The sequence below is a fragment of the Vanessa cardui genome, chromosome 6 (assembly GCF_905220365.1).
Source record: "Vanessa cardui chromosome 6, ilVanCard2.1, whole genome shotgun sequence".
NCBI lineage: Eukaryota > Metazoa > Arthropoda > Insecta > Lepidoptera > Nymphalidae > Vanessa > Vanessa cardui.
This window is the reverse complement of record NC_061128.1, coordinates 12634675-12648350: the sequence shown is the minus strand read 5'-3', so window position 1 is coordinate 12648350 and position 13676 is coordinate 12634675. Positions and strand designations below refer to the sequence as shown.

Here is a 13676-nt window from a genome sequence, read left to right as displayed (position 1 = left end):
TTCTTTAAATTCTATTAATATAGAATTAATTTTAAACAATTTCAATATGAAATTTTGCCGTTAAGTGATAAATATATTAATTGCATTAAGAGTTATAATAACGGTACGTATCATAAGTAGCGAGTGATATTACGTGCGAGCAAATAGTTCATAAAATATTATTCACAAGGGAGTTTCCGGAGCTGAGAATATTCTGCCACAAATCAATCCTAATATTCAGAAGTTTGTTTTTTCCTTGTTGAAGTAACTCCTCTTGACATCAAAGCTTGATGATTTCAAGACGGAACATGGTTTCGTTGTGTTTATGACGACATATATATACCAAAAATCATAAAATATACGAATATGAATTGTTTTATATTTACTCATAAATTAAGAACTATACTCGATTGAAGAGCAAATATAGATAACTAGTTACCGGCCCCGGCTTCATACGAGTACATTAAGGGTCTATAAACAACTTTTATATTAAAGAATATAAAAGTTGTTTATAGATAAGTTGAAATCCTGGCTGTTCCCTGTTATAATACCTATCAATTATACATATAACCCTTTGTCTTGAATCACTCTGTTTATTTACGACAGCTGCATTAAAATCGAAGCTTAATTTATTTTATCTCTTTAACCATTTATTAAACTTGCTAGATACATTGAAAAGGGAAATGTGTACACAGGAAAAATAAGTTTCAAAGGTATACTTATCCCTAGAAGAGATTTCTTCCAGTATACCCGAGAAAGACGAAACATAGACAGAAAAGTTAAAAGGTAGACAGGCAAAATCATATAAAAGGAGAAAAGTTACAAAAACAACAAAGAAAAACATATACTAAATTAAAAACTAAAATTACAAAAAAATATATATAATTTATTTGTTACTAACAAAATTAAACTCTATTTTAGATGAATCAAATTGCTTAATTTGAAAAACCCATCACCCTTATATATATTATATATAAATAGCCTTAACATCCTATTTAAATGAACACGTGACTTTTAAATAATGAACGTGAATAATAATGATAAGGATTTTTCGGTTCGAATCTTAGACAGATCTGTTTATCTGACACGCCGACTGCGCAGGAAATAATAGACAAGACAAGGAAAACGCACTCTGTTTTCCCTTACTCTTGGTGTTTCATAGTAAAATGTTATTGTTTAACATAGAAGTTTATATTAAAAATACTTTATTTTATATTAAATCACAATACACTATAAAAAATTAAAACAATATTTTTTTTTTTTTTTTCTATTAAACAAATAATAATATGTTAAATTAAACAGCCCTCGAAGTGATTTTGTTTCATCGAAGGTATTTTATATTGGGTCGCCGGTGATTAGTTTGCTTAGGACGTCAAATAAAATATTTCATCCTCGTTCGAGTACCACACGAAAATATTACGTATAATTATTTTATCAAAATTCTGTTACATTATGAGCCAGTGGTTTAAACGCTTGATTTAACCGATGATTTTGGGTTCCATTCCGGGCAAGCATCACTGAATTATGTGCTTCGGTAGTTTGTGTTCGATGGTGGAGGAAAACATGATGAAATTAGACACTGACAGCAGTGTCTAATTTCAATGACATTACACTTCCACCTATCCAAATTAGAGTAGCGTGGTGGAGTAAGCTCCATATCTTCTCCTGAAAGGTAGAGGATGCCTTAGTGTAAAGCGGCTGAAAAATTTGAAACTTACTTTCTCAAATATTAATATTATAATACTAAAACATTCTCGAAGAGACAATACATTCTCTGCTAGAACTTTAATGTATATTAATACTATTTTTTTACTTGAGCGCAATAAGTAAACCAACACCACGTTTTTATTATCTACATATGTAATTAAATTGGAGTATCTGTTTATAATATTAAAATAGCTCTTTTAATCAATGTATATGTATGTATCTAATATCGTAAAAATATTATTTTGGTAAATGTACCGTACATTTACCAAAATAATATTTTTACGATATTTGTCGGTCTGTCTGTCTGTTTGTTCCGGTTAATCTCTGTAACGGGTGGACCAATTTTGACGGGATTTTCACTGGCAGATAACTGATATAATAGGGAGTAACTTAGACTACAATAATATTTTTTTAAGGTCGCGGGCACAGCTAGTATAACTATAATTATGTGTTATCTTTATTTTACAGACAGTGATGATTTGGACAGTCGACGAGCGAGCAGCCGCGGTATAATACCGAAAGCGAAGATTAAGACTGTCAAAATGACGTTCGTAATCGTATTTGGTGAGTCTATATACGTTTATACAATCTTATATACTAATAGCATAAGCTGACTTTCGTCCCAGTGATTATAGGATTATAAATACATATAAAAATCGTTTATGGTCTCATTTTCAACAGCTCCAGAAAATGATCGAGGATTCTTGATTGCAACTTACTAAATTGGTAGAATTTAACAAATAATTTATTTTAAAAAAAAAAGGATGCGAAATCCCTAAAATATGTATGTGCGCATGTGCTTATGTTTATCAATAGTCAGGGGCCATCTGAAAATCAGTGCTGTCCATTAGCACAGCTTATACTGAGATGAACCCCTTGTTACCTACACTGTGTTCTTTAAATTTAATTTATTTATTTATTTCTGTATAATCTATGTAATGTATGTGTGTAGCAAAATAAATGGTTTAAAATATATTTTGATTAAACGATAAGCCTATAGGCCACCTGATGGTAAGTCACCACCGCCCACAGACAATGGCGCTGTAAGAAATATTATCCATTCCTTATATCGCCAATGCGCCACCAGCCTTTTGGATCTAAGATGTTATGTCCCTTGTACCTAGAGTACACTGGATCACTCAACCTTCAAACCGGAACGCAACAATACTGAGTCCTACTGTTTGACGGTAGAATATCTGATGGTACCAGACGTGATTAATACTTCTGAAAGTCTAATTCATAGATTGATTGATTTGCCCGAGACAGTTATTCACAAAATTAGTAAGATTAATTAAACCAAGATAAATTACAAGATATTTTATGACGCCCACAGGTCATGATATTTTGGTCATGAAAGTTCTCTATGAAAATATTATTCATATTCTATATTCGATGACAATGCCCAATCTGTTTGAATTTAATTAAACCGTCGAACATTTCCAATTAATACACACGAGCGAATCGTTCCTAACAATCAACTTTAAGTCTTCCAATTATTAAAATTAAAAACGCAGTTAATCGTTTTTCGTTATTTAAAAAACAGTTTTTCAATTAATGGTCTGGAAATTAAATGAGGAAATTAAAACTAAAGTTAGCCCTGCTGACCGTAAAATTGAGATATGCTTTATTTAAAAGCCGAAATCGCTCAGTTTTTGGATCGTGTGAATGTTAAATGATGATTTTGGGTTCAAAGCCAGGCAAGTTCTTTTGAGTTAACATAATATGCCTTACTGTGTTCTAATTCACGTTCCTGTTGATATCGAAAACATTTTTGCTTTAAACAACAACAACAACAGCCATTAAATTTCCGACTGCTGGGCTAAGGCCTCTCAGGATCGGGTTTGAAACATATTCCACCACGCTGTCCCAATATGGGTTGGTGGAATATACTCGTGGCAGAGTTTTTATGAAATTAGACACATGTAGGTTTACTCACGATGTTTTCCTTTAGCACCCAGCATGAGATGAATTATAAATATAAATTAAGCACATGAATATTCAGTGGTGCTTGACTGGGTTTGAACCCGCAATCGCCGGTGAAGATGCACGCATTCTAACCACTTGGCCATCTGGGTTATCTACCGTAAGTATATTTATCGAACGGCATAGGATTAGTGTGGTGGGAAATTTGGTACAGGTATTTCAAATGGTATTACCGATTTTGAATATAGATATAGATTTATAGAAATAGTTTCTTGAAATTATTGCTCTTGTTACCTACCTAATTAAGATAGTATTTCCAAAATAATTCCTAGTGTGGTGTTGCTCCTCGTGCGTCCTTAACTTTGTTCTGTTTAGTTAGGAAACTGATACGCATATAATCGCGTTAAGGCTTGGCAGGCGTAACCCTAATTTGGTCGATGAAGTCCACGGACATCTAAGCAAGTTCGAAAATGACAGTGATGCAATTATGTATGTACGTATAATATGAAATAGCTATATTAAACGCTAGCTCGGAAATGAAATTTGTAAGCGAAACCAATATTGACACTTTGAAATGCTACGGGTGCTATTCTAAATATTATTATTTATCAAATACAATGTATTAAAAATAGTTTTTGGTAACTAGTTCGCAAGTGTATTAAAAGGCCAAGGAATACAAATATGTTGTGAACATTGTTTTTTTTTTTTACAACGTAAAAGCTAAGATCTCCAACAGCGTTGGGAACGAACATATTATGTATCTTGTGCCTGTAGTTACACTGACTCACTCAAATTACTGTTTTGGCTTGTAAAGCCCAATCAAAATCCATATAGGGAATAGGTACATCTATAGATATTCTACCGATAAACAACAGTACGCAGTATTGTTGTGTTCCGGTTTGAAGAATGAGCCAGTGTAACTACAGGTACAAGGGACATAGCATAACGACCACGAACCTTGAACGAACGATCCAATGGTGACACATTGACAATGTAAGGAATAGTTAATATTTCTTACAGCGTCATTGTCTATGGGTGATCGTGACCACTCACCATCAGGTGGCCCATGTCATGCTCGTCAGCCAAACTATTCCATAAAAAAGTACGAGTTTTAAAAATAGGCTAATATCTGATAAACTAAAAAAAATACGAATAGTGTTTTGCACTATTGAAAGTCCGTTGAGAATTTCCAACGTCTGTAGTATTGGTCAGATGCTTCATAATATAATCATGAGAATATTAAACGGCATATCGTAATAAATAATTTAAACTCATATCTACCATACATATAATTAAGTTGGAGTGTCTCAGAATAATAATATAATACCAATTTTTTTAAATTGTAAATTTAGACACGGTAAATGTACACTAATACTTTTTTTTCCAAAATTTTGTGTGCCTGACTCTATTCCAAGTCATCGCTGGAACGGATGGACCCGATTTTGATGGGACTTTTACTGACAAAAAAGCGTTGTAAAATAAGGTGTAACTTAGGTTATAACAATAACTTTTTTTGTTTTCAAACTCGCACGAAGTCGCAATCACAGCTAGTTAAGAATAAAATACATAAATGTTAACATTTTGTAAATAAATAAACTATACTTATTACGACGTTAAAATGACCTAAAACTAATTCTGGTCGATCGCCAAAAAAACACGTCAGGAATTTATGACGTACCCACAACGTTTAACACGTATTAAATTAACGTTTAATCTATTAACTCTTCATTTATTAATCGAGAATTAACCTTGACTTCGTATCTTATACAAACAATATATTTTACATTTATATAAATCAGTAGAAATATTTTTATTTAGTACTCTTTTCGTTTTAGATTCAAGCGGTTTTATTAAGAAATAATAATAAAAACATTCGAGTTTCATTACAAAATAAAAAAAGATATTATATTATATTCAGAATTATTAGTTAAATGCATATGTAATATATACACGGTACATATACCAATTTTTTTTTTTCATATTTTGTCTGTCTATTTGTTTCGGATAATCTCTGAAACGGCTGGACCAATTTTAACGGGAGTTTCACTGACAGATTTTTTATAATATAGAGTAACTTAGGCTATACAAAAACTTTTTTGTTAAATGCTCGAAATCGCAGGCACATCTAGTACATTTTATATCAAAAGTGAATCCTTGTCTATCAGGAGCACTTAATACGCGAAGCTTTGAAATGACCTTGAAGGCATCGCACCAAAGAAAAACTCTTATGAATCTCCGAAGAAATAATTCATAGAAAAAAATAGTGATAAATATAAATAGCAACTCGTCCTGATTACGCGCAAAAGAAATATTTTTATCAATTCAAATGTATCTGACCTACATTTAAATTTATTATAACTAGTTTGTCAAAATAGAAATGTACTAAAACGTTTTGAGATATATTTTCAGCGCGTAAAATCGATTTACACATTTTGAACCAATTAAAATACCTCTATTATATCAGGAGTGCCGGTAAAAATGTGTGAGCTTTTTACATGTGTTTATCTTGCAAAATAAAAAGACTATATGGTGATAGCTTATTAGAAGTTGGGTAAGCACCAACCAATCATCAGATATTCTACCGCCCAACAAAAATGCTTAACATTGTTGTATTCCGATTGAATGTGAGAGTGAGCCAGTGTAAATAGACACAAATTTCATAACTTTTTAGTTCCCAAGGTTGGTGGCAGTTTATATATTGTATGTATAAAATGCCGATATCTCTAGATAAAAATGCATAAACTATATACTAAGGAAATCTTATCAGGAAATTTGTAGTATCATTGTGTTATTTTGGCCAATATTAGCATTGGATCAACAATTTGTTATACCTTAATTTTTAACAGTTACAAAACAAATAAACAATTAAAAATAATGCAATAAATTAATTGTAAAAAAACAGGTCCTTCCCATACTTGTAAAGGTTTAACTCCGTAACAGAAAATCGCTTCTGATTCAGCTTGCAAGATTCGATCTAAAAAGAATAAACATTACAAGTTAAATCACTACTAATATTATAAAAACGAAAGTAACTCTAGGTTATGCTTTCACGGCCCAACCGATTTTGATGAAATTTGTACAAAGTATTGCAACCATGGAAATGGAATGGCCCATGGGCTACTTTTTATAGCTAACCTAATACAAAATGCGAGCGTAACCGCGGGCGCCAGCTATTAATAAAAAGTTTGACACATTTGAAATTCATTTAATTTTTCAATGTCTTTATATCATAAAAAATGCTTACGTTACGACGGCCAAAATTAATTCACCTACACAATATGTGAATGATACATCGGAGCAAAACCCCGATGCATCCATATTCTTTCAAACGAATTGACGTCCATTAATTTAAGTAGAAATATTGTACATTTCAGAGATATTTTCCTTTCAATATTTATTTCATTTGATTTATATTCGATAATGTTTATTCTGACTTTGTTTAGTCTAGAAAGTTGACGGCATTTGTCATGAAAACTGATGAAATATTGAATTAACATGAAAGATTTGTTAGTTATGACTTATTATATAAAACACTAGTCCTTGCGCGCGGCTTTGCTTGCATGGAAATTGAATATATTTACAGGTTAACGTAAAATATTGCGATTATTTAAGACCCCTTTGCATGCACATGGGTGTGTATTTCACCCCTTAGGGTAAAATATCCAGAAACGTTTAATAAAGTGTCATGTTTCTAATTTAAATAATGACGGACTTTAATGCAAACTCTCAAGCCAAACTATTTCACTCCCTCAGGGGTAAAATTTCAAAAATTTCCTTCCTTAGTGGGAGTCTTAATAAAACAATCCTCCTCACCAAATTTAATGAATAAAGCTGGTCGTCAAATATTAAATAAAGTCTAAGTCCTTGGTATTCAAACTTGCTTCCTAACAAATTTCATCAAATTTGGTTTTAAGGTTTGACCTTGAAAGCGTTACAATCGAAATTACTAGTATCGATTTGTAGATACGAAAATAATCTTAAATTAGTACGACATGGTTTCATATTTAATACTTTGACTGACTGGAGTGGTACTCTGTAAAAACAAACAAGAAACTTATAAAATTCTGAAATGAAAATCATTATATAATGTGAATTCGAAGATATAACGCTAGGGTTAATAACTTTCATAATAAATCTCAAATGTTACCGAAGTGATAAGTTATAGTACCCTAAGCCCTATCGCTAAGTGTGTGTGCGTTTGTATGTGTGTGCCTTGTCTATAAAATTATGATATTATCATTATAGTCCGAATGACCACGTTGTCGGTATTATAAATTGCTTAACATAAAGATTTAGCGGTACGATCGAAGATCAATCCACCAAAATAAGAACATTATTTTGACGGGACTATCACTGGCAGATAACTGATATAATAATGAGTAAATTTGCATGGGTGCAGTTTAAAAAAATATTTGATATAAATATAATTCAAACTATGTAGCACAGAAATAATATACTTATGTACCAGTGGAAATAAATTTATATTAATTGAATTATTAGTTCCGGATATACCATACATACAAACGTAACCATGTAGGTTACGTTTGTATGTATGTTTTAGTATAATAACTACTCGCCCCGGATTCGCACGGGTCAAAACCTCATCATCATCATCATGATTTTACTGATAGTAAATATAGTACAAATGATGATTCACGATATAAAATCAAAATCAAAATAAACTTTATTCAAGTGGGCTTTTACAAGTACTTTTGAATCGTCATTTAACAATTAAGTGAAGCTACCACCGGTTCGAAAAGTAGATTCTGCCGAGAAGATCCGGCAAGAAACTCAGTAGTTACTCTTTTTCAACATTTAAAAAAATACAGTTATGTTAGTTAATACAATTATTTAAATTAATATATCCTGCCTGGAAGTCAACAGGTATTAATTCCACGCCTTTTTATCATCTACAAAATCTTGTATCGAATAATCCGCCTTTTTTAATAATTTATTTTTTTATAAACGTTTTGAATTTACGAGACGTCAAAGTTAAAAATGTCTGCGTAATTTTATTATAGAAATGGATACCTTGCCCCAAGAAAGATTTACTGACTTTGCGGTATCAATATCAGTTAGTTGTCTAACTTTTCTATCCGCGTATGCTGCGGAGCTGAGTCTTCCTGTTAGGGACGACAAATGGGGACTCCACTGAAGTCTGAAATCCAATTCTATTCCCAAGAACACCGTAGTATCGGCTACATCAATCCGGCGACCGCTTAAAGATTGTATTATAATTTTGCTTTCTAACATTCGGTAGGGTAAAAACTACACATCTTGTTTTTTGAGCATTCAAAACCAAATTATTTGCTTTAAACCAATCGTGTATCTGTGATAATGCACCGTTTACATCGTCATAGTCAGTTTTATTCCTGTCAACCTTAAAAATCAGTGAAGTATCGTCAGCAAACAATACTATATCACAAATACCTTTAACATAGAAAGGAAGGTCATTTATATATACTAGAAATAGAAAGGGACCCATAATTGAACCTTGTGGAACACCCATTTTTAACGTAGATCCAGAAGACTTTATTCCTGCTGGATTCTTTGACTTCAGTATGAAGCAATGAGATCAAGAGCCTTACGTTTAACGCCGTAATATTTGAGCTTATAAAGAAGCGTCTCGTGTTTTACACAATCAAATGCTTTAGATAAATTACAGAATACTCCAATAGCATTCTGTGATTTCTCCCAAGCATCGTAAATATGCATAAGAAGCGCAATTCCCACATCAGTTGTTGATCGACCTCTTGTAAAACCAAATTGCTCACTATGAAAAATAGTATTTGTACCAAAATGGATAAGAAATTAATTTAAAATATTTTTTTCGAAAATTTTACTTAAAGATGGGAGTATTGATATAGGCCTGTAATTACTGGGGTCGCTTCTATTTCCATTCTTAAAAAGTGGTAACACTTTATTACATTTTAACATGTTAGGAAATGAACCCGTGTCCAAACTCTTGTTAAAAATTACTGCCATATACGGAGCAATATCGTATATGATGTAATTAATGAATTTTACCAAAATGCCCCATATGTCATTAATTTTTTTAATATTGAGTGTTTTAAATACTTTTATAAAATCTATTGCAAAAACTGTTTCAAAAAAAAATCATAAATAAAAAGGTTTCTAAATACGTTATGTTTAGAAACCTCTTTATTTAATAATCTAGCTGCATCTGATGTAGATGATTTTAAATAAGATGTTATTTTATTAGGTATGTTATCAAAAAATATGTTAAATAAATTTGCAACTTCTAATTCAGAATTTGTGCATTTACTGTCTGTGTTTAATTAGATTGGTATAATTTGCTTTTTAGGTTTTCCACTAACACTTCCAATATTGTCCCAAGTGCCCTTTATTCTATTATCGAAAGACAAAATTTTGTTCTTTATGTATAAAGACTTAGCATAAATACATATTGTTTTAAATATTTTGGAATATTTATTGACGTATCCTTGAAAGGCTTCGTTTTGATTCCAATGCTTCATACCATATAGGTCGTATAGTTTATTTCTGCTTTTATATATACCAGTAGTAGCCCGGTCACTAAACTCCAATTTTGTATTATTATAAAATGATTTGGATCTTGTGTCAACAACAATAACAACAGCCTGTAAATTCCCACTGCTGGGCTAAAGGTCCTCTCCCTTTAAGGAGAAGGTTTAGAACATATTCCACCACGCTGTTCCAATGCGGGTTGGTGGAATACACATGTGGCAGAATTTATATGAAATTTGTCACATGCAGGTTTCCTCACGATGTTTTTCTTGTGTCGTTAGATCTAAATAAGATAATTTACACGCCACAACATCTTTTAAAACAGTTTACTTTATGAGCCATTATTGGCCTGTACATTATTTATTTTTTTGAACGAATAATTTCTTTGTGTTCTAAAGAAAACTTCTGACTTCTGCACCTGACTTGTGGTAAAAGGCCCACGGCTGGAGGCCTTTGAGGAAAAAAATTGAAGCCTAATCCAACGCACTGCTCTTATTTATTAATACAAATATGATAGAATTTCTATCAATTTTGATAAGTTAAATCAGTACAATATATTTTCGGAAAACCAGCATATCTATATACTATATATACTATCAAGACGAATAATGAAAGTTCGTCTGTTTCATCTATTCTCGCATATAATAAGTCATGTGAGATCAGATAAACACACTTACATACACACCAGTTGGAGACATATACCATAGTTAATATTCTTCGAGGTAAATACCCTGTATTTACACAGAATATGTATGTCACATTCCCCATCCCTGTTTACATTACATCGGTTCATTCACCTTTACATCAAGCTCGATAATAAAGTGTTATCACTTCAGTTCAGAAACACTAGTGAATTCGGGGTATATATGTAACATGTATCATATAATATTGTTTGTAAAGAAACAAACTTTACCTCATAGTAATATTTTCTTTATAAGTAATAGTGCACGTTTGATTTAGTTCCCTATTCAAAATTCAAATCAAATCGAAATATTAATTATCAAAAGCCTTCAAAACCATCAATGTCAGATTTCAAAGGCTCATAAAAGCCCTTTTGAATTGTCAATCTTGCAGTGTTGAATTAAATGTATTGCTATCACGGACCTGTCGAACCAATACTTTATTAATTTCTTTTGTTTTAAGTGAAATTGTAGTTAAAATTTTTTGCTTGCTTACAATATTTTTAATGTTGAAAAAGAGTAATAACTGAGTTGCCGGTTCTTCTGGGTAGAATCTACTTTCCGGACCGGTTATAGCTTCACTTAATATAGTTGTTAAATAACGATTCAAAATAGCTTGAATAAAGTATAGTTTGATTGTGTATATATGTAATTTAATAACACCATATCACCAAGAAAACACCAAACTCAGTACTACAAAACACCCTACCACCCACCTTTTTTGTAGCTATTAATAAACTGACGTAAAACGTACGCTAAGAAGTGATCGCTTATCTTGTTGACGCTATTTTTTTTTACTAATATTATAAGATGAAAAAAGGTTTGAAACTACTGAACAATTTTATTTTATTAAGCTGCTTTCTCTAAAGTCACACTGGCTCTATATTTTATTCATTAAGAATAACATTTTATGCTAGAATAATGTCATTCCGGCTTCATCCACGTGTGTAGGTTTGTATGACATTTTAAAGTCACAAACTGCGTAGCTTTATTAAAAGGTCATTATATTTAGTTATATAAGAAGACATTTTAATAAACGAATAAGAAGCAAACGCATGAGGCTTCCACTGCGATGTATCAACACTGATCGATCATTATAATTGTTTTATAAGTAATTTACTAGATACTCAATTATGTTACGACTTGCTACGTCGTCTAATGTTTCAAAAACAGCATAAACTTTCAGGCAAAGTAACTATAGCTTTTTAAATAGTTTTATGATAAAATAATTCGAATCTAATATACTACTATTACTCGACCCCATACAGCTAGAAACTCTTTTGTAGAGCATTATATCCTAGAAAGCGATCAATATGTAGCCAGATTAAAAAAAAGATTAAAAACGCTTTTTTGCGAAAGGATTGAATGAAACAATCGCCTCCTGGCAGTTTTTTTATATTGACTAAACACAAAACGCAATGAGTTTTTCATAAATAATATAAATTGCGGGGGTAATACTAGTCTATACTAATCTTTCCTTCTTTACTAATATTTTAAATAAGAAAATTTATCTGCCTCTCTGTCTGTTGCTCTATATAATGTTTAAAAAGCTCAACCGAATTCGGTAAAATATGAATCAAGATTGAGTTCAAAGGAAAGATGTATGCTACTTTTTATATACTCATATAACAGCTAACCAACCTCTAAAACGGGAGGACAGCGTAGGGCTATTGATTCATAATGTAGCCAAAAATTGCTTTGAATACTGCTCAGTAAATATGTACATACAGATATTTTTGCTTTTATTTTCTTTCGTACCATCAAATTCAGTCCGTAATTATAAGTGAAATTCTTGAATGACTTTGTATAAAATGTAAAGAGGGTACTCGCTTAGTCAGTCTGCGTTATGTCTGCGAACCGTCACAGATTATTAAACGCATCTTGAAAATGTTTAAATAAAGTCCAATGTCCTTCTAGTCGTCTTAATTCAAGAGCTGGTTGAATATTATGCAATTGTCAGACAATATCATCATTAATTAAAAATAATAATAAATAAATAACCCAATGTAAGTAGCTTAAGCACTTGTGTTAAGGAGAATCAGAAGTAACGACGGTTATTTTTCTCGAGGATTGTTCCGAGAAATTGTTCGGATTAATGCCTGCTGCTGAATTTCACCTTCGGACATATCGTCAAAATTCGAAATTCCACCCCCTCCACCTTGATGTCCGAAACTCCACAACAGTACGATTATCAAGACATTTTCTACCTCGCACAACCGATCTGTGGAATCAGCTTTGCGGGCCGTTTTTCTGAACCGATACGATTTGGGTACCTTCAAGAAAAGAGCGTACTCCTTTCTTAAAGGCCGGCAAGCCCCGGTGTTACGGATGTCCATGGCTGGTGGTAATCACTTTCCATCAGGTGAGCCTCCTGCTCGTTTGTACCCTATAACATAAAAAAAAATCCCGGACCCAAGACAACATAGAAAACTAATGAACTTGTTCTACATAAACTCGGCCGGGATTTGAAGGCGTACTCATGGAAACCGGTGTAAGGTGTATGGAAAGACTAATGCGGACTTCTATAGTCGACCGCTTATCTTTCGTCAATTCTGTTTTGTAATGCATTTGTTGATGAGTTGTTTTATCGCCAAGATATGCTTGAGGCACTTAAGCACTTGATATATTTAGGTATCAAAAATTACCTAGATAGAATTTACTGTACCTACGAACCAGTTGTAAATATAAGACATTTTTGGATTTCAGAAAATTGATTAATTAATAAGGTTTTATCGAGCGCTCACGATTACTTAACTACTACGAATATATATTTATGAAGCGATTCGATTCGCGATTGAGCGTTATAATAAAAAACTTTTCGCAACTTTCGAAGCAACAAACTTACAGCAACGACTTCAACAGCTTGATACTCGTAACTCA

The 13676-nt window shown here is 32.1% G+C and overlaps 1 protein-coding gene across 1 annotated transcript in view; it reads left to right on the top strand.

Moving 5' to 3' along the window:
- Positions 1-13676, top strand: part of LOC124530501 (cardioacceleratory peptide receptor-like) — a 44390-nt gene that overhangs the window by 18261 nt on the left and 12453 nt on the right. Inside the window, exon 7 of the mRNA XM_047104686.1 lies at positions 2155-2250. Coding sequence (XP_046960642.1) covers positions 2155-2250 — 96 coding nt within the window. The remainder of the gene's footprint in view (positions 1-2154; positions 2251-13676) is intronic.